Source organism: Mastigoproctus giganteus, chromosome 9, assembly GCF_048544385.1.
Source record: "Mastigoproctus giganteus isolate SK-2022 chromosome 9, ASM4854438v1, whole genome shotgun sequence".
NCBI classification, from domain to species: Eukaryota; Metazoa; Arthropoda; class Arachnida; order Uropygi; family Thelyphonidae; genus Mastigoproctus; species Mastigoproctus giganteus.
In genome coordinates, this window is record NC_143583.1 from 136231849 (window position 1) to 136254679 (window position 22831).

Sequence of the window (22831 nt, forward strand, 5' to 3'; positions counted from 1 at the left end):
GATGCTACGGTCTTTAATGCTCTGACCAACTGCTGAAGCCAAATAAAATGATAATTTAAAAATCTGTACATTAATACAGATTAAAAATATTAAATAATTATAAAATTAAAATACTATTTACAATAAAATAAGTATAGCCAAAATTTTTAAATAATAAAAGTAACTGTAAATGAAAATTAAAAATTAGAAATAAATACAGTAAAAAAAAGCAAATAAAATACATCATTAAGCTTTTGATGCTGTATGTTGTCTTTCTCAATATAAATCTTAATGTACAGGCCATTAAATGAGGCTTCCAGATCTGTATGCCATACTCAGTATGTGGCCATACATAGTAGTACAATTACACCAGTGCAGAAAGGCTGTCCTAGCAGCCCTATCTGCTGCTCAAAGCAATTCATGCCACAATAACTCTGGGTCTTTTTCATTCTTAGTTTGGTACTACACTGTTGATCCATTAATATGAGATTACCATTATTCTGAAAAATGCACAGTGGAAGACATAAACTATTAATTGCAGCAAAATTTACTTTTATGTCTTATGGGTAAATATACAATGAAATTAAGTACTTTTCTTCAAAATAACACCATGTTACTTATGGTTCAAAAATTTGATGAAAGTGGCGATTTTTTTTTTTTTTTTTTTTATAATTTTACTCATATTAGGATGACAGGCAGCTATATAACCAAAAAACACAACAAAATGCCACTAATGTTTCGCTGGCCCACCCCTATTGCTGCACGTTGTCATGGCATCGACTGGACATCTATTTCTGGGAATGTAGATGCAAAATGCTCGTTCAAGTTTGTTAGCAACCTGAGCAGTTGAACCATCGATATCAAGTGGACCTATGTGGTTCATTCCCTTCCTTCTAGTGTTTATATAAGTAAAGAAGTCTTTGCTATAGATGAAACAACCTCTGTTTCGACTCCATTAAGTAATTATTTTTAGTTTGTAAGTGCTCTAGTCCAGTGAAGGAGACATACAGGCTCACTGGTTTCCAGTTTTAATTTCTGAATATTCTTATCTTGTCAGTTACGCAATTCATTCAGGATAAATCTATGTCTGAAAGGAGACTTACAATCCCACTGACATTTATAGTTATCCTTCTTTCTCCAGCTACTTCATTCACTTTGTTCAAGGGAGTCTTTGTTGATCCCTTTAAATTTTGAAAAATTTTAGACCCTCCCCCCCACCCAGTTAGTGGCTGCTAGAATAATATATGTACTGTAAAAAGAAATATGATGTATTAAAAGTAATACAAATATAAGCTTAAAACAGTGAAAAGTTGCTGCATATACAAGTAATAACAACTGCTGTTCAACAACTATAATAAAATTATTACACTCAATGAATGATAAAAGATAAGAGTATATTATGGGTTGTCCTGTTGTTGAAATTTAAAATGCTACGTTGCATTTGGATTTTTAATTTTTTTTTTAAAGAATACTAAATTTATAACTATAACTAAACTCGAAACATTTACTGACAGACTCTCAAATATCTTTCAATAAAGCCAAATTTTCAAAAAATATATGTTTTTACCAAATTAAAGGCACAAGTAATATAAAAATCCAAAATAAGGGGAGGGTGCCTATGTCTCTAGACATTAAAACAATAAAAAAAGTAAATTGCTATTGTCACGCTTATAATAGCCTGATTTAACATTGATAGTAAAAGTAACACAGTGTAATTTGTTTTCCAAAATCAGCTTCCTTGATGTAAAGGATATTTTCATCTGACAGCTGTTAGCTACAAATGAGGATGGTCTTTGGAAAACTTATTTGCACCAACAAGCAATCACTTGTTTTCAATCAAACTTGCACATGATAGAATCTAATCATTTAGTATTAATAGCAGCAAATAATGTAAGAAAGCACACACAAAAAACTAATCCTTCTTTAATTTATTCATCATGCTATTCACTTCCACAACACCAGGTAGAAGTTTGTTCCAAAAGTCAATTACTCTCTAAAGCAAATTTTACTCATCTATCCTAAAATGAGGTTTCCAGATCTGAATGGAATACTCAAGGTAAAGCCTAACCATTGCCTTATAAAACAGGATAATCACCATCTTGTCCCTGCTAGCAAAATTCCTGTTATCACTGAAAGAACCATATCCCTATGAGATGTCCTAGTAGCCTTTTTTTTTTTTTTTTTTTATGAGAAGCCCAAACACGAGAGGTATTATAACCTATAGTACTTAGTACCGTGCTTGGGTTGGAGGCTGAGAAGACGAAAGAAGATATTTGTTGATATTGGACTTTAACTTCTGTAGATTGTAATTTTCAGGAAATACGTATGAAGGAAGGTTGTTCCAGAAAACGGCAGTTATTGTTATTTAGTTTTTAGGAGCATTAGCAACTAAGGCCATATTGCTCCGGGATATGCGGTGGTCATTCCCTGACCTTTCCGCATTCTGCGTATTTGGTGGTGACGGGTTCGAACCCCGGTCAATCAAGAAGCGTGTGCTACCCACTGCTGCTCCTTCCCACCTGGCTACGGAGGCGCCTGCAGAAAACGGCAGTTGAATGAATAAATGAGGAAGATGAAAAGTTGGTTCTGTGGGTTTGAAGTTGGACAGTAAATGGATGTTGGCTGGTGGCGGCACGTGTTCGGACTGTTTTGAAAGAGAGAGCGGGAATTATAGAAGCCAATTCAGAAGAACAGTCCCCATGGAAGTATCTGTAGAAGAGGCATGCAGCAGAAACAGTGCGTCTATGAGAAAGCGAGTGGAGAGACTCTGTTAGAGAGGAGTCATTAATTAACCTAACTGCCCTCTTCTGAATGGAATCAAGAAGCCTGAGAGAGGTTTTGGGGGTACCACCCCAGATGTGGGAACAATATTCCATGGCAGGGCAGATTTGCAATTTATACAGAGTGAGCAGCTCTTTGGGAGAAAAGTAACGCCGAGAGCGAAAGAGAAAACCAAGTTTTTTAGATGCAGAGGAAGCAATATTTGTAATGTGCTTGTGCCAAGAGAGATTAGAAGTCAGGGTAATCCCCAAAAGAGATATATCATTTTGCCTAGAAATCGGAGTGTCACTAAAGATAAGCATAGGAGCAGAAGAATCCTTTTTGCGAGATATGACAAGATTGAGTTTTAGAAGGGTTGAAATCAACTAAGTTGTCTTTGCCCCACTGGAGAATTACCTGAAGATCGGCATTTAAGGAATTGGCAGCAGATTTTCGAGAACTTGAAGTTGATTGAGCTGGACAAGGTTTCTCAAAATGGAAAGATGAATGCAATGTGCTATCATCGGCAAAACTATGGATAGGATTTCCAGTCAATGGAAGAAGGTCATTGATATACAAGAGGAAAAGAGTGGGGGAAAGAACTGAACCTTGGGTGACACCGGCATTAGTGGAGAAGTTAGAAGACAGAGAGCCATCTACCATCACCCTCAGTGAGCGATCAGAGAGAAAACTGGATAACCAATTACTAAAAACAGTTGGCAAACCATAAGATGGAAGCTTATTTAGAAGACCTTTATGCCAAACACGATCAAAAGCCTTTGAGATGTCAAGAGTAATTACTTGTGTTTCACCGAACCTTTCCATTGAATTAGTCCATAAATGGGTAACATAAGCCAGAATATCACCAGTGGATCGACACTGACGGAATCCATACTGGCGATCGTTGATCAGACGGAAGGTTTCTAGGTAGTTTAAGAGTTGGCGGTTAATTGATTTCTCCATTACTTTAGAAAGAGTAGAAGTAATTGCAATGGGACGATAATTGGATGGGAGGGATTTGTCACCCTTTTTAGGAACTGGCTGGATATGAGCAAATTTCCAAGCAGAAGGAAAAACACCTTTGGAATAAGAAAGTGAAAAAAGGCGGCAAAGAATAGGAGTAAGTTCAGGAGCACAGGTTTTGAGAACAAGTGGAAAAATACCATCAGGACCTGGAGCTTTTTTAGCATCAAGATTCATCAAAATCCTTGTGACATCCTTTTGACGGAAGACCACAGGAGGCATTGATTGGAGCTTGTTGGGAATGTAGGAGGTATTTTACCAAGATCATTAATACATGAGCTCGAAGAAAAATGAGATGCTAGCAGGTCAGCTTTATCCTTGGCTGAAGTGACAACAGAACCATCTGGTTTGGACAGAGGTGGGAGCAGAGATGGGCAAAAGTTGCGGCCAATAGCTTTGGCAAGAGACCAGAATGCTCGGCTACCAATAGAGCAAGAAGCAAGTTTTCTACTCTTAGCCTGTTCAAACTCTAGTTTGGACTGATTAATAACTGCTTTACAATTGTTGCGAGCTTTGGTATAGGCAGAAAATGAAACTGAAGAATTAGAAACAAGCCAATTACGATATGCAACGTTCTTCTCTTGGACAGCCTTAGCACATTTATTGGAAAACCAAGGTTTAGATAAAGGACGAGATTTTAAAGTGGAGTGTGGGATAAAGGATTCCATTCCTGCAAGAATAATTTCACTGACACGATCTGAGCAAACGTTGACATCAGAAGTTTTGAAACAGTAATCAGACCAAGGAAAAGAAGAAAAGAAGTCTCGCAGGTCATCCCATTTTGCATTCTTGTAATGCCAAACAATACGAGGTTGGGAATAGGCATGAGATAAAGGTTCCATTGGAGAAGAGACAATCACCAAGTTGTGATCTGAAGTGCCTAAAGGACCTCTCACTTCAACCTTGTACTTAGAAGGGTTGTTTGTGAGAAAAAGATCAAGCGTATTGGCTGTATGATTAGGATTGTCCGGTATTCTTGTAGGTAAATGAACAATCTGTGCTAGGTCATTAGTAATTGCAAAAGCCTCAGCATCTCGACCTGCTGGGTCGGTGTGACTAGAAAACGGAAGCCAGCTGGAGTTGTGAACGTTAAAATCACCAAGGAAAATTACCTCACTGTTAGGAAAGTTGGACTGGAGAAAGTCAAGTTGCAAAGAGAGGAAATCAAAGAGCTCCAAGTGATTAGTGGAATTGGGAGAACGGTAGAGACAACAGATGAATTTTACACAATGAGGTAGAGAGATTTTAAGCCAGAGAAGATCAAAGAGAGGAGATTCCAAATTGCCAAGTCTCTGACAGGGAATATCAGAACAGACATATGCACAAGTACCACCTTTGAGGCGAAAGGAATCATACAGCAAATAATTTGGACATCTGAGATGAACAGTAGTTGAATCAACTGATAACTGAGATTCAGTCAGAAAAAGTACATGGGGTTTGGAAGACTGCAAGTGGAAATGGACATCGTTGAGATTAGAATTGAGACCACGTATATTTGTGAAATGAATTAGGAAGTCCTTGGGAGGTTTAGATCTTTTCGCAGATAAGATTGCTCTATTATTTTGACAATTCAAAATAATAGAGCAAGCCAAATTTGACAGCCTATTTGTACTGCTCAGAGAATTTCATGTCAGACTGTACAATTACTTCTACGTCTTTTTCATTCTCCACTACCTCAACTATGGTACCACCCAACTGGTATGTTATTCTGGAATTACTGCTACACGTGTGTAGTATCTTATACAGGATGATTCAGGAGGAATAGTAAATATTTTGGGAGGTTATAGTATCGATTATTCTGAGTAAAAAAGTTCATATAAACATGTGTCCAATTCTCAATGGATAAGGACATGCAGCTGTTTGAAATTGGCATGCACAAAGCCATTAGGAGAGGTATGTCGAGAATCCCACCACCAACCTCAATGCACTTTGCTACTCTTGTGGTAATATAATATGTTCTTCTAAGGTCGTTTGTTATTCCTTTATGAGGGCAGCAGTATCCAAAATGCGAGCGAGCAATTCATCTCTTGTATTCACCTTTTCTTTGTATACTGCACTTTTCATCCATCCCCACAAACAAAAATCTAATGGAGTGAGGTCTGGAGACCTTGGTATCCAATGAACAGGACCACTGCAGCCGATCCATCGATCAGGGAAAGTTTGATTTAGATATTGTATCACCAGACAGGTATAATGTGCAGGAGCTCCATCATGCTGAAAGTACATAACAATCCTTGAAGACAAGAGAACATCCTCCAATAGTAGTGAAAGTTTGTTTTGCAGAAATTCTAGGTAAATGGGGCCTGTAAGATGATTTTGTAACACAACAGGCCCAATCAACTGTGATGATACCACACCATACATTTACAGAGAAGCAATGTTGAAAGTTTGTTTCTACAGTGTCATGTGGATTTTCGTCTAACCACCTATAAGAGTTACGGGTGTTGTTGATACCGTCATGGGTGAAAGTAGCTTCATCGCTGAACAGTATTAATGGAATTAATTAATTGGCAATTAGCATTTACCCACCAACAAAATTCCAATCACTGGGCGTCATCTCCTGGTTGAAGGTGTCGTAGCCACTGTATGTGAAATGGATACAAGCTGTGCTCACGTACGTAATGTTTGCCATACTCTTGTCTGTGGATACACCTGCATGAAACTGGTGTGCACAGCTCCCTGAATCCGATGTGACCAATACTTCTAACACCAAACAGCATCAGGTTATAACTAATTCTTGGTCACATCTGATTCGGGGAGCTGTGCACGGTTTCACGCAGGTGTATCTATGTATCCACTGAGAATTTGACACGTGTTTATATGAACTTTTTAACTCAGAATAATCGATACTATAATCCTCCCAAAATATTTACTATTCCTCCTGAATCACCCTGTATTTATCAATGTCAAACCTCAACTGCCATTTCTGAGTGAGTTTGGTTGGCGCCTCCATAGCCAGGAGCAGCAGTGCGCGGCACACGCTTCTTGATTCGACCGGGGTTCGAGCCCGTGCCCACCAAATACGGAGGATGCGGAAAGGTCAGGAAATGACCACCGCATATCCCCGGAGCAACATGGCCTTAGTTGCTAATGCTCCTAAAAACCAAAATAATAATAATAATAATAATCTCAATTTGTCTACTTAATTTCTCTAGGTCTTGTTGCAGTAGTGTACCCTTATTCCTGTGATTAATCACCCTGCAAGCCTTTGTGTCATCAGCAAACTTAGATGTTAAACTGGATATGCCTTCATAAATCATCATAATCGTCCATTTTCAATCCACTGCAGGATGAAGGCCTCTCCAGCAACTTTCCGGTTCCTTCTGTTCTGTGCAATGGCCATCCATTTACTACCCATGAACTGTTGAATTTCATCTGTCCATCTCCATTGTTGTCTTCCAGGTTTACTTTTAGCTCCTCTTGGGTACCATTATGTTATTTTCTTAGTCCATCTGCCATCATGTCTTCAAGCTGTGTCCTGCCCAAGACCATTTCAGTTCTTTAGCTTTGATAAGAATGTGCTTTTTTTGTGTTTGCTGCCTAATTCATGTGTTTCTCTTCTAATCTAACAGTCTGATTCCTAATATAATTTGTTCCATTCTTCACTGTGTAGTTTTCAGCTTCTCTTCCATTCTTTTGGTGAGTGGCCAAGTTTCACTTCCATAAGACATGATGGGGAGTATACATGGTTCATTATTTTACGTTTCAGACAAATTGGGATACTGCTCCTCAGCAGAGCCGGCCTGTCCATTAGGTGAACTTACACAGTCACCTAGGGTGCAAAGGTCCTTGGGGCGAATCCAACAAAATGTAATTTTTTTAGTGGTTAAAAAATAAATAAATAACTATTTAAATTAAATAAGGTAATAATTATTTCTAAATAAAGAAATAACATTATCTAAATATTTTATCAAATATTAAGAATATATTTAAAAAAAAAAAAAGGATTGATTTACAACATAATCCTCTTTACTGTTTTTTGACATTCGGGGTCGCTTTGTTGGCACATCACTTTGATATTTAATTAAACTATACCGAAATTATTAATAGAAAAAGTAGGGAAGAAGGGGTGATATTTTAAGTCAGATGCCTTCTCAGTTTTTCACACAGCAACTACAACAAAGTGCAAAAGTACAAGCCTCCATGCCAAAAGTCTGATGATGAAAACTTAATTATGATATTATCGAGATTCATAGTGAACATCTAAACAGAAACGCTGATGAAAAGTGAACTGATGAAAACTAATATAGAGCAAGCAGATAAATATTATACATGAATGGATAGAGAGATGAATGGGTGGGAATAGGTAATCTTGTTAGTAGGCAGGGAGATGGATAGATAGGTGGATGGATGGTACAGAAAACAACTGGGGCGCAAATTTTAAGTCTGTCTAGGGTGGAAGAAACCCTTGCAGCCACTCTGCTCCTCAGTATGTGACTGAGTAGTATATTTCCTGAATGCTATCCATCCGAAATTTATTCTTCTCTTGACTTCCAACCATTTATCATTATTACAGCTAATGACTTGTCCCAGATAAGTATGAGTCCATCTTTTCAATTACTGCTCCTTCAATGATTATATCCCTTTCTGTGGTATACTTGTTTGTCATTACTTTTGTTTTAGTCATATTCATCTTTAGTCCAAAATCCTTACTAACTCTGCATAACCGATTAAGATTTTCCTATAATTCTTTGGGATTGTGGCATATGATCACAGTGTCATCTGCAAATCGTAAATGATTTAGATACTTTCCATTCACACTGACTTCTTTCTGCGACCAGTCCAATCTTCTGAAAGCTTCTTGAACGGCAGCAGTAAACAACTTCAGAGATATTGTGCCTCGCTGTCACACTCCTTTCTCAATTTTAAATTTGCTTCTGTCTTTGTCTAGTCTAATAAAGGGGGTAGCATTCTCATGTATTTTCTTCAAAATCATAATGTATAGGGATGTCTTCACTTGTCTTTCCAGTGCCTGAAACATTGCCTTATGCTGCATGGAGTAAAATGCCTTTTCATAATCCACAAATGCTAGGCATAATGGTATTTTATAATCAATTGCTTTCTCCACTAGCTGTGATATTATGTGAAGGTGATCCATCGCTGAGAATCCTGTCCTAAAGCCAGATTGCTCTTTCAGTTGATTCTCCTCAAGTATTCTTTCTAATCTGTTAGTAATGACCCTCATGAACAACTTGTAGATGTGGGACAACAAGCTAACTAGTGTATAATTTCCAATTTCAAATTATCTCCTTTCTTATGCAGCAAAATTATGATTCCATTATTCCTCTTATTAGGTGTCATAGCTTTCCTAATGTATTTTGTGAAGAGTCTTGCCAGTTTCTGTGTTATGTCTCTTCCTTCCAATTTTAACAACTCTACAGTAACTTCATTTTCACCCAGGGCTTTCTGATTCTTCATTTTCTTGCATGCATGTTCTACCTCATCAGGAAGGATATTGGGTATGTTGTATGTGTTGCTAATTTGTGATCCATCTTCCCCACTGCTTGCAACATTTCCTTGCTCCTTATATAATTCTTTATAGTAGTCTTCTGCTATTTGAATTATGCCTTCTCTGGTATTTATAAGTACACCATCACTATTCTTCAGTCTCAGTATCATTTGTCTTTCTCTTTCTGTATTACTGCTCATGACTGCTGATTTAAGTCCTTTGTTTTCCCTTAATGCTTGTTCTACTTTTCTTGTGTTAAATCTTCTTATGTCCTCTCTGAGTCTCTTTCTAATAGCTTTGCATAACTCAGTATACTCAATTTTGTCCTTGTCAGTATTTATCTTGCTCTTCATTTGTTGTCTTCAGTTCATCATGATAAGTGTTTCTTGACTAAATTTTTCTTCTTTGACTTTCTTTTTACCTATAGGTTTCTCAGGCTTTATCACTTTCAGCAAATTGTTGTATTCCTCGTCGATATCTTAGTTTTGAAAGGTCTTCATAAGCTCAAACTTGTTCTTAAGTTCCAGTACACACTGCTCTTTCTCCTCTTCTGTAATCTCAAAAACCTTTGTATTATTTATTCAAGTCAGTTTTTTCCTTTCTTTTCTTACATCTATATCAAGTGTGCATCTTACCATTCTGTGATCACTTCCAACATTTACCTTGTTCAGGATGGTAACATCATTCACAATATATCCTCTGTTAGTGAAGATGAAGTCGATTTCATTAGTTGTTAATCCATTAGGGCTCTTTCATGTCCACTTTCCGTTCATCCTTTTCTTGAAAATAAGTGTTCATTACTGACGTTATTCAAGATTCTGCAAATTCCACAAGTCTTTCACCTCTTTCGTTTCTTTCACCAATTCGAAAATTTCCTATAGTTTCCCTTTTTTGCACTGTTTTGTCTCTTTACAACCTTAGTATTAAAAGCCTCCATAATGATGGTATAGTGAGTTTTCTGTTCATCTAGAAGTCTCTCAATTTCGGTGTACATTTCTTATAACCTTTAGTTTGTACCTCTTAGATTTCCCGAGTAGTAGTCTTGAAACCCTTGATGTACTTTTGAATTCCAAAATGTTTTTTATCTCTTTATGGACCAGAAAGCCAACTCCACCTTCACTCTTTTCACCGTTTCCATTGGTGTACAGCAGCTTTCCACCTGATAAACTTATAAGTTGATTAATTTCATTTCTTGTTTCAGCCAAACCAATGATATTCCAATTCACATTTTCTAATTCCTTTTCCAGTTCTAATATCCTATCTTTACCAATGAGTGAGCTTACATTGTAACAGGCCAAGTTCAGTTTCCTTGCATGGCAGCCTGGTCATACCCAGAGATTCTTAGCACCCTCTGCTTCCACTCTGATCCTGTCGCTACCGTAAGAGGGGGAGTGAAAGCTGCTGGGGACTGGGGGCCATTTGTTTCGTCATGTTGTCATGTGCTAGAGGGTTTGGTCTTTTCCTCTTCACACTGACCAGGTGCCTTGAAGAGAACCACTCTACACATTTGTTGCCATGATATTCCAACTAGGTGTGCATGAGTGGATTTTAATGAGGTAGGCCAACCAGATTTCTCGTAAATCTTCTAAAATAGAAAGATATTGGATCCATCAGTGTTTTAGACTGAGTGTCTGATAACACACAGGATGCCTATTCCCCTCTAAGCCCCTACCTCCATAAATATTGTTAATAATAATAAAAATAGCAATGAGCTTAATATTTGATATATAATGGTATTGTTAATAAACATTAAAAAAACAATAAGGGGAAGAGCACTGAACTCTAAAGACTTCCACCAATAATATTAATCCATTAATAACCATATTCTTCTGCCACTCAACCATCCCTTTAACATAGCAGTAACTTGTCCCTAAATACCACAATATTCCAATTTGTATAGCAGTCATTCATGCAGAACAGTATCAATTTGGGCAAACATAAAACTTATTTAATTTTGTATTTAAAAATTAACTCATTAAATTCTGGTTAGTATTATAAACTCGATTCCTGGCTGAGGCATTTCATATAACATATGATTTATCTTTGTCGAAAAAAACTCAAAAGAGAGATATTTTCAATAATGGTTTTGATAATGTATAATAGATTAGAACAAGCAAGCAGTGGCACATCTGGATGGCCAGAAGTGCCACTGCTTGCACGACGCATTATATGTTCACAATAATAGGCCAAACATTAAGAGGGGGGTGATGGAGCTGGGATCCACCCCAAATTGGAGGTCCCGTTATTTTGGAAAGATTCAAAACAGTGAAAAGCAGAGAGGGTCACAGAAGGGCTTCAGCCATATGAATGGTGCTGCCATTAATACAAGCACACCATCATTATATTTTTAATCTGTACATTAAAGTATACTTTTAACCCTTTAGTTACTATTTCATCTGGATTCAACAATCTGATCATAGCATTAAAGATGAGAGTTGTTGTTTGTTATTTGGTTTTTAGGAGCATTAGCAACTAAGGCCATATTGCTCCAGGGATATGCAGTGGTCATTCCCTAGTCTTTCCGCATCCTCCGTATCTGGTGGTCAGGGGCTCGAACCCTGGTCTAATCAAGAAGCGTGTGCTACGCACTTCTGCTCCTGCCCACCTGGCTACGGAGGCTCCAAAGATGAGCGTATAAATGACCTGCCTTCAGAGGGTTTATTTTAGTGAATACTGATGCTGACGTAACATACTACAATCACACTTAGCAACTTTTTCTTTCTCTACACACTACTACGAGGGCTGCTCAATAAAGAATGATTATAATTTTTGTTTCCACAACATATCTTTATTCATCATTCATATTTTGATGATCCATTTCAAAGTAGTCCTCATTTGGTGAATATCACTCCAACATTTCTGCCATTCTTCAAAAACATGGGGGATCATTTTTTGACATGCATTTGAGAATTGCCTCTGATGTTTTTACAACTTCTGACAACTGGAAATGTCTTCCTTCCTTAAAAAAAAAAATGCTGGGTGCAAGGTCAGGGCTGTAGGGTAGAGGAGGAACATATTTGACATTAATGCTAAGTACTCGATGACAGTATGAGCAATGTGAGGATGCAGTATCCACTGTCATGATGCAGCATCCACGAATGTGATGCCTCAAAATGTGCAGTACAGTTCTACAGTAAGGTCCTATAACAGTCATATATCATGGCACATGCTGGTATACCATTCTTTGAATGTCAAAAAAAGAGATTTTTTTTTTTGCATTTTCGGTGTTGGCGATAATGTAGACTTACAAACAGAGCTTTGCTGCTTACTCTCTAGGTCAAATTGATGAAGCATGTCTCATCCACTGTTATCACCTTGTGCAGAACCTCACAATCTGTTGCAGCTCCTCCATGCAAACTTGCTATTGCTCAGGTGTGAGCAGTATTGGAACTCAGCATGCGCAAACGTGTGTTATATGCAAATGGTCATGGAGAATACCATGCATGTGTGCTTCCTACTGATATTCTCAACATCTCTGTCAGTTTCTTTCCTCTTATATGAAGATTACAGAAGCAGTGTTTATGGTTTCTGTGGTGACAGCATTGATTGGAGATCCAGGACCACCGATTCTGGTGACTGAATGACTTCCATCTTTAAACATTCTAAACCACCTGCAAGCTGTGTTATTTGCAAGTGTAAATTCACCATAAGCCCCTTTTAATATTTCATATGCTTCAAACCAGTAATAGGTGTTCTTATAAACTTGAAGCTAATAAGTTATCTTTTGCAACTTAATGTTTGTTGTTTGTTTGTTATTTGGTTTTTAGGAGCATTAGCAACTAAAGCCATATCGCTCCAGGATATGCGGTGGTCATTCCTTGACCTTTCCGCATCCTCCGTATTTGGTGGTGACAGGCTCGAACCCTGGTCTAATCAAGAAGCATGTGCTACGCACTGCTGCACCTTCCCACCTGGCTATGGAGGTGCCTTTGCAACTTAATGTAAACTAGGAAAAATCAAATGGTCTTAGAGGAATTACCTCTAAAAAGTAATTCAAGTAATTCAGAAAAAAAATATCCTTTAAAGGTAATTATTTTCTGAAGAGCTAGTCAGAATAGCAATTCAAGGTAATTGAAGGTATTAATGCAGTGCGATAAAAAAATGTGGAGCAAACAAATTTTGAATTTCACGCTTTGTGAAATTCAAAAAACTACACATTGGGACCCTTAAGTGTCAAGCACCTATGCTAAGCATTAAAAGTTTAATAATCAATGAAGGTGAACAGCTGTTTTTGCTTAACTTGAGAAACTCTCTTATTTAGCCAAAGGGAAAAAAAAAAAAAAAAACAGTTGCCATCTAATGGATATGTTCCCATATATGCAACAAAATAACCATATATATATATATATATATATAGGGTCACTTGGACCTTTTTTTGTTATACCCACAGTTAAATTTTTGATTCTATATTAACAATGAACCAAATATTCCTATTTAGAGTTCATGATTTTTAAATTCAAATTTTGTCTAATCAATTTTTTTTTTTTTTTTTTTTTGTTAATAGGAAGTTATTTCTCATTCTTGGCATAGTCTAAAAACATTACTGGTCAAATTGGTAAACTGATTTTATTTACACAGCAGTACAAGAGCATGTTGCACCCTGTCGTGCTTACAACTGTTACACCGTTTTTTTTTTTTTTTTTTTTCTTTTCTTCAAAGAGGCTAGGCGATTTTAAATTTTTATACATATTTCGCTTTATATGTCGTATTTCAAATTTTTAAAGTTTGCAGAATTTTGGTCCTCGTTCATCATTTAAGCAGAAGAAATAGGATGGGATGTAGTTTGATTACTATAATTCATGGTAGTATAAGTAATTTTAATTGCGTATATCATATATTAAACAGTACTTTGAAAAATAATATCATATAATATATATTATTTTATAATAATATGATATTTAATATCATATATTAAACAGTACAGTGGTACCTTGGATTGCGAGTAACTTGGTCTGCGAGTGTTTTGCAAGACGAGCAAAAATTTTTAATAAATTTTAACTTGATAAACGAGCGAGGTCTTGCAATACGAGTACAGTCAGTTCTCGTATAACACGTGTTTACACTACACAAATTCGATCATACACGATTTATAAACAGGGGAACGATATCTTATATAACACGAACCGAATTCGCTTATGCACAATTCGCCTTTGTGTTTACAAGAAATGGCAGTTGAACGCAGAATCACCCCAACCGAACACAACACAATAGGAATGAAGAGAAGATTCTGAAAATGTATTTATGTTTTTTATATCAGTGAAGGGGAAACACATTTCACCATAATAACGTAAAAACCAACACAATTCCAGCTATCAGTATAATCGCAAATGCAATTAGATCGAGTTTACTACCAGATTCCACTAGCAGGAACACAAATGGAAATTGTTTTTATTGTTTTATGGTAGTAACCCCCAGAAATGTGCTTTAGTAAAATGTGAGGTGTTAATAGTGTATCTCTGCCTTTACGGTGTTGTTTATTCAGTTGCTACACGTGTGCAGCTTTGTTTATGTGTATCAAGCGTGCCTCCTCATTTTGTAATAATGCAAGCAATGAATCTGTTTAATGACAATGCAATGTCATTTGTATTTCCGTGAAATCCTCAAAATGAGGCAAAAGCAAGTGTCATTGGATAGGTTCCTTGTTAAAGTCACAAAAAGAAAAAGTGAACAGATAGCAGTGATTCCGTTAGGGACAGTGAAAGTCGTCCTACCCAATAATTAATAAATTCAATTGCTTTATGTATATTAAATTTAAATATTAAAAATATAAAAGGTATGTATGTATGTATTTTGTATTAATCATTTTTACAGTATATGAATATTTTTGAGTTTTGGAACAAATCATCTGGGTTTCCATTATTTCTTATGGGGAAATTCGCTTTGACATGCGAGTGCTTTGGATTACAAGCACATTTCCGGAACGAATTATGCTCACAAACCAAGGTACCACTGTACTTTTAAAAAAAATGGAGGAAACTTCCTTCTCAGAGTAAACAAAATTTCAACTTGTTTTCTTCAAATAAAATTGGTGTGTTTATTTCAGAACATTAATTATGTTTTTAGACTCAGCCTAGAATGAAGAACAACTTTTACACTGAGAGAAAAAAAAAAAAAGAAAAAGGAAAAAAAGTTGACTAAGCAATTAAATTCATAAGTTGTAAAATCTAAACAATAATATTTAGTCTAATTTTAACAACAAAAATTTCACACAAAAGACAAAGGTCCAGACTAAAAATTAACTAAAAGTAAACTAAAGTGAGATAGATCCTAGTGACTTTTAACTGAAACATTTCATATTATCTGAACATAATTATTTTATTTTATTTTAATTATTTAAGTAGAAAATGAGCCAAAACATTATGACCACCTACCTAATATGGCATTGATCTCCACGTGCAGCCAAAACAACTCGTACCTGGCGAGGCATGGACGCTACAAGGTTTCTAAATGTCTTGTGGTATCTGGTACCAACACGTAACCAGCAGATCCTTTTAACTCCTGTAAGGTCCATGGTTGAGATGCCTGCCGCAGATCGGATTTGCTGTTCCAACACAAACCACAGATGTTCAATGGGATTGATGTCTGGGGAATTTGGAGGCCAGGGCAATACCTGGAAGTCTTCTTCATGTTTTACGAACCAGTCTCGAACAATCCGGGCAATATGGCATGGCGCATTATCCTGCAGAAAGATGGCACCGCCAGAGGGGAAGCTGACCAGGTACACTCTTTCATGGCAACAGTCTTCAGGGAAGACTGTTGCCATGAAAGAGTGTACCTGGTCAGCAATGATGTTTAGGTAGGTAGTAGCCTTCAGAGAGGACTGGATCCAGGGTACCCCAGCAGAACATCGCCTAAAGCATGACACTACTGCCACCGGCTTGTTTTCAAGGTCCAGTTTTCATTCTCGCGTGCCCATTGTAGGCGCTGTTGCCAGTGAACTGTGGTTAGCATGGACACTCGGAGCAGCCTGCGGCTACGCAGCCCCATTTTCAGCAGGGTTCGTGTACTGTGTGTTATGACAGATTACTCCCGTCACCAGCATTCCAATTACTGGCAAGTTGCAACAGAGTCGCCCTTCTATTGCCATGTACCATCTGGGAGAGCCTTTGCACACCTTGAGCATCAATGAGCTGTGGTCGTCCAACACCTCGCCGGCGGTTCGTGGGTTTTCCCGCCTCGAACCACTTTCGGTGGGTGGGTACTAACTACGACTGACCATGAGTGCCCAACCAGCCATACCGTTTCAGATATACTCTGACCCAGTCATTTGGCCATTACAATTTGGCCTTTGTCAAACTCGCTGCCTTTCCCATCTGAAGAACAAGGGTAACACTGATTAACAGAGCTCAGTATCAGGTGTTTTTTTATACTGTGTCCCAACCCGCGCACGTGCCTTAGTTCACCTGCAGTCACTTCGATTTGCATAACGACTCACTGGTCATAAAATTTTGGCTCATTGGTGTATTGCTATGTTTATGAAATTCAATGAGTGATTAAATGAACTTTTTTGAAATCATGACACTGCTATTCCCAATTTCATAAAAAAAACTTAATAGTTTTCAGTGTATTTTTATATATAGCTAATGTTCTTGGTGCAGCTGACTTTAAAAAGACTTTTAAGTTATTTCTAATTCTAAGTAGGAATACAACTGCAACATGTATTCTTATTAGTTCAAAGTTAATGGCTCAAATTGGAAAGCAAATGGACTAAACAAAGAGTCATTAATTTTAGCAAATTTATGCTATAAAAAACAAAACTTTTGGGGAAAAAACTGCCCTATTAATAAAAAAAAAAAAGTATATTGCTTAATAAAAATTAAGAGAAAATGCCTCAGACTGCAGAAAAATTTATAGACATAAAAATCATGTGCAAATACATGTCTATATGCAATAAATTGACCGAAGTTATTATGATGGCATCGTTTCATTACAATATTTCATTCACAATGAGATGTAATGAAATGATGCCATCATAATAATTTCAGTTAATTTGCTGCATATGGACATGATGCATTTGCACTAACTTATATGTCTGTAAAATTTTCTGTAGTCTGATGCATTTGCTCTGAATTCTTATTAAGTATTAAACTACTAAACACCATCTGGCACTCTCCCAGAGTGGACTTAATTTTACAACTGAGTTGTCATCTGTTATTCACCATGGACTCCTATACAGACTGCTCAGAGGTATACCCACTACCATCCTATATATAAATAAAATTTTGTAAACAACATCAAGCAGGAGATAAAAGTTACCAGCAACCACCTCCACTTCATCTGGCAGACTAGGTGGAAAAATACCCCCAAAGGCACAAACACAAAGAAGATTTCTTCCCCAGCCAGCCCAAAGCCTCCTTTGGTTCACACTAGACCTTTATGTCACATTCTGTTCATGGGATATGGTTCCCTCAACTTCAAACTCACCCAACTGGGAGCATATTCTGTATTCCTGCCCCACTATGTTTGGGGCAGGAATACAGAATGTGCTCATACATAATGTTCATACTTGAACAGAAGCACTACAACACCCTCTCCCACTTCACCCAGGGTGCTTTCTTCCATCAAAGGACACTACTGAAAAATGACATCAATACCAATGATGCAAATATGGGTGCCAGTTTATGACTCCCTCTAAATCCCCTTTTTTTCCCCTGGAACTCATTTCAACATTCTTGCCATACAATTAGATAATTTTAATTTTTTTTCTATTAATGGACTGTGACTCTCAAAAATGACAAATGGCATCACTTTGCAATGTGAGATTTCTAGTGCCGACCCAGCACAGGATGTCATCTGGCTACCCCATAGGACACTCTGTTTGCCTATGAATTTTTTCTTTGGGTACTCGTTTCTCCCCGTTTTCCCATTTCATCTATCCTCTGGTCACTTACTTTGGATGGATGCCTTCACTATGACTGCTCCTTTCCCTCTCTCTACATATGTTCTTATTCAATATTTTTTGGGGAGGGGGAGGGGGAGAGGGGTCTGGCCTAGAAAGCTCAGGTGACTTTTTTGGGTACAGAATGTTAAGCCCCTTACTGCCTGGCCTACCTCCTCGAGGTGGTGATGGGCAACATAGGATCCTACTATGAAACCCACAGCTAAACAGCCAGACATATAAATCATTAGAAAACACAACCCAACACTACCTGCAAAAACCTACTCACATACACACACATACACATTCTGGCCTTTATACAATGCACTGTATACATCACAAAGATACCATGCAGAATTGGGGGAAATCCCCGGTGCTGCCTGACAACTAACACTATTTCATCTGTTATACTATAAGGTTATTTTGTTTTTTTTTTTTTTTAGGAGCATTAGCAACTAAGGCCATATTGCTCTGGGGATATGCGGTGGTCATCCCTGACCTTTCCGCATCCTCCGTATTTGGTGGTGACGGATTCGAACCTCGGTCTAATCAAGAAGCGTGTGCTACGCACTGCTGCTCCTTCCCACCTGGCTACGGAGGCGCCCTATACTATAAGGGTACCTATCCACCAATGATAAAGTGGAATAGGCCTGAAGCAGCCATCTAGATGGTGGTGTCCACTGAGAATAAGTAACAATAGTCTTCTCTATTGGGGAAACAACCTATTTGAAGTAAAACCGATCAGGAAACTCGTTGTGAAGGCATACACAATATGAGATGTAATGAAATGTTAGCATAATAATAACTTTGGTTAATTTATTGCATACAGACATGATGCATTTTCACTAACTAAAATATCAAAAAAGCAATATTAACTCAATTTTAGTTGCAAAACAGGAGAGCAAAATAAAAATTTAAAATCAAAAAATCTCTTAATATCATTTGCTATCCCTATGAGTTGAAGGGAACAGCTAAGTCACATGTTAAGACTTCATGGAAGCCTGTTCCATGAAGTCTTAACATGTAATACAGTAACCAAATTTATCATTTATGAGGCCTGTTATCGTGGTGAAGGTCTCCCAGTATTTAAGCCACTAAAAACATGCACTTGTGATTCTCACTTATAATTCATCAGCACAAGAGACCATTGATCTAGAGTTTGTTTTAACCCTCAACATATGGAAGGGCACTTAATTTTTGGAGATTTAAATGATCTTATTAGAAACATGAAGCTGAATAAAAAGTCACGTTGAACTGTTAGCCCTATATTAAAAAAAGCTGGAATCTTGCAGAAAGAGTATGATTATTTCTGCTTTTGCACCCACAAAAAAAGACTTCGTTATATTTTTCTATAAGATGGTTTCTTCGTAATGATTTGAGCAAACTGTGGCTACTTTTGGTCATGCATACTTCACTAGAAATGCACTAGGTTCCATCAAGATATCAGCCATGGCAATATGCTGCCAAGGTAGACAGTTACTTAGCAAGCTGGCCAACTACTGCTGCTGCTGAACTTTCATTAGTGAGAGTCCAGATATCCAAAAATAAATCATCAGAAAACAAAAATAAATTCTGGGCATATTCACAAAACTGTGGGGTGATTGGAAATTTAAAGTAATTTTTTAAATCAAGGTCAAGAAATCTGTAAGCAAAGCAAAGGAAAAAAAAAAAAATATATATATATATATATATATATATGGTAGTGTTAGTATCTGCTTATTAAGATTTTTAAAAAGAATAAAAGAACAAATGATTTTGTGTTGCCTAAAAAATAATGGTGTTTGGAAAAGTTTTGAAAATTATATTTCATTATTACATGATATTATGATAATATATACATTCTATTACCAGAATTTTTTTTTTTTAATTAAAGAGTATAAATAATTAAAAATTAAGCCAGTCTAAGAAACAGACCAATTTTTTGTCCACTCACCAATTTCTGATTTAAAATCCATATCGTTTTCAGGAAGATAGCTGTTTTCATCTGCAGTTACCACATAAAAACAGGCATTAACAAAACCAAAACTTAAAAAAATAATGACCCTAACTAATTTTTTAGCATATAACATATTCTTCTTAGCTAAACAATATATAGTTAATATGCCCTGAAAATTCATATTCCAATAATTCATATTGATTATGGTGAATAAAAAACATTAATAATGTTAAATATTTACAAAATTCAATTTCATTTCAAATGTTTTTAAGTAAATATTTTTATTTTATAAAAAATCAAGTTAATATTTATGTGGACTTATTGGTATAAAGATTTTTCAAACATATCTGAGCATTTTCAAAAATTATTATGACTATTTCATTCTGAAAACAAAGATAAGTAAAACATAATAAAAATAAAGAAATGCATAAATTATAACAAAAAATCCTTTTTTTTTCAATCCTACCCACATTCAAACATTTGTTTCTCACAATCACAACTCTTTTAACTTGAACTAGTGATTATTAATTTTATTATTCATATAGTCCTTCAAGAGAGTATAATTGTCAATCTTTTGGAGAGGTCTGGGATTGAATCCCATCGTATTTTGGAAGAACTTCTAAAGGCCTTTTCATTCAGGGCTATAGTTTAGAGATTGGAGCCAATCTCGGGCATGGGGAGTAGAGTTTCCTGTTAGTTATTCCAGCCACGCAAACATGCAAATCAGCCAGTAAGCAGGTATTTGTACACACATAATACACAATGGTGCAATATGGCCTAAGCCACTGATTCATCTAAAAACCAACAACAACCTTATTGTACATTTATCACTAAACAGTAAATTAACTATCATAAATGATTTCACTGGAATGTAATAAAACTCTTTCCAAAGCCATTATAATCCTCTATGACAGAAGAGTAGTTTTGCTACTTATCACTCATTGGAGAAGTCTGGACGCTAAGAGAAATTGGAGAATTTTTTATAACCTCTTCAATCAGGTTTGTAGCTAGCCAATCTCAAACGAAGGAAGCAGGAGTTCCCCCGGGAGCTACTGTGTGTTTTCTAGTTACACAACATGCAAATCAGCCAATAAGCACGCACACACATAAAACATAATAAATATCAGGTCACTACTACATAAAATGATGCAAGGAAGAAAGCTTGTGTGGTAATTGCCATTAACTCAATAGTAGTGCTGCAAAACAGAGCTGTAAAGATGGTGCACAAGACCTGATAGGTGCCAGTTTTCTTTTTAATTTCTAGAACCCCCCCCTTTTTTAGATTCTGTTTTGATATTGCTAATATTCCATTTTTTAATAGACTGAAATACTTATTTTACATAATTCATTTTTAATAAAAAATGAAATATTTCAAAAATGCTGCGCTTTTTTGTTATTTAAAAAAAATCAAGAAATAAATAAATAAAAACAGTAATAATTCTGCTGAAAATTAAAATAAATAACAAAAGATTCAGATATGGACTGTTTAGTCCATTCATTTTAGAGTTTAAAAAATGGTTAGGCATAAAATATTTTAAATGTGCACACATACATATAATTCTACTTATTATGTGTACAAATACTTCTAAAAAAATTTAAGTGTGTGCGTATATTAGATACGTTTACTTCCATTTTCAAATTCATTTAATTTGACATGCTCTTAAGTGCACCAAATTTGAAATGTACATCTTTCATTTCCTGCAGACTAGTGTCCACTTTGACAGAATATCATTTTTCATGCTGTGAATATAGTGTTTCATTTTCCCTTTATTTATGACAAAGCAATTACAAATCTTTCAACAATGAAATATGGGAAACTACAGATGTTAATATAACTCCATGGGAGTGGAAATACAGTTACCTTGGGCTTCAAAGATGCAATTTTTTTTTTTTTTTTTTTTTTTTGGTAGTTGGCGCATAGGCTTTAATGCACCTCCCAAGGTTTTTGCAGTACTTTGATCCAAGCCCGAGGCGGGAATTGAACCCGCGACCTTTGGGTTGCCAGGCAGGCACTTTACCTACCCGGTCGGCCAAAGATGCAATTCAAAACTTCACAGTTATGTTGGTGTCTATCATGTCCCACATTACTCTTCAAGCAAATAGTTGTAAAAACAGTGGCATAGCACCAGACAGATGCCTGCAATTAATTAATCTGCAAATACCATAATTTTTTTAATTATCGAAGTAAAAATTTTATATATATTTAGGATCATTTTAATTAATGATTAAAGATTTTTAATCATTAATTAAATGGTAATGTGGGGGTGTTATTTTTGAGACGCACCTGTAATGTTTTGCACTACTACTTACTGCAGGATTAAACAAACAAAAAGCTTTTTTGCCTATCCCTTTATATTCACTCATACTACCCACAACACAAGGCAGAAGTTTACTCCAGCAATCAATAACTCTCTAGCTAAAAGCAAATTTCAGCACATCTATCCTGCAACCATCCTTTTTCAATTTAAATTTATGTCCCCTCATTGTGTGTGTGTGTGTGTGTGTGTGTGTGTGTGTGTGTGTGTGTGTGTGTGTGTGTGTGTGTGTGTGTGAGAGATCCAAGAAAGAGTAAGGACGTCATAAGCATTTAATTTACTTGATCCATTTAAACCTTTACACACTCTAATCATGTTTCCTAACAGGTTCCTACTGTTCAGATCCAAAGTTTTACTTGGCAAGAGTACCTTTTGTGGTCCTCATTAATCTTGTTGCTCTTTTTAGCACCCATTTCAAGAGATCTATATCCCTCCTAAAATGATGCCTCTAACCCTGTGTGCAGATGTGACCTAACCATAGCATTATCAAT

General features: G+C 36.4%; 1 protein-coding gene across 4 annotated transcripts in view; it reads right to left on the reverse strand.

Moving 5' to 3' along the window:
• Window positions 1-22831, reverse strand: part of LOC150080762 (high mobility group protein B3-like) — a 260329-nt gene that overhangs the window by 195192 nt on the left and 42306 nt on the right. For 3 of the 4 annotated variants that reach the window (XM_090381086.1, XM_090381084.1, XM_090381083.1), the window contains exon 2: window positions 20023-20073. The exons of the other annotated variant lie outside the window; for it this stretch is intronic. In XM_090381086.1, the coding sequence (XP_090237212.1) occupies window positions 20023-20073 (51 nt within the window). The remainder of the gene's footprint in view (window positions 1-20022; window positions 20074-22831) is intronic. 4 annotated transcript variants of the gene reach the window in all.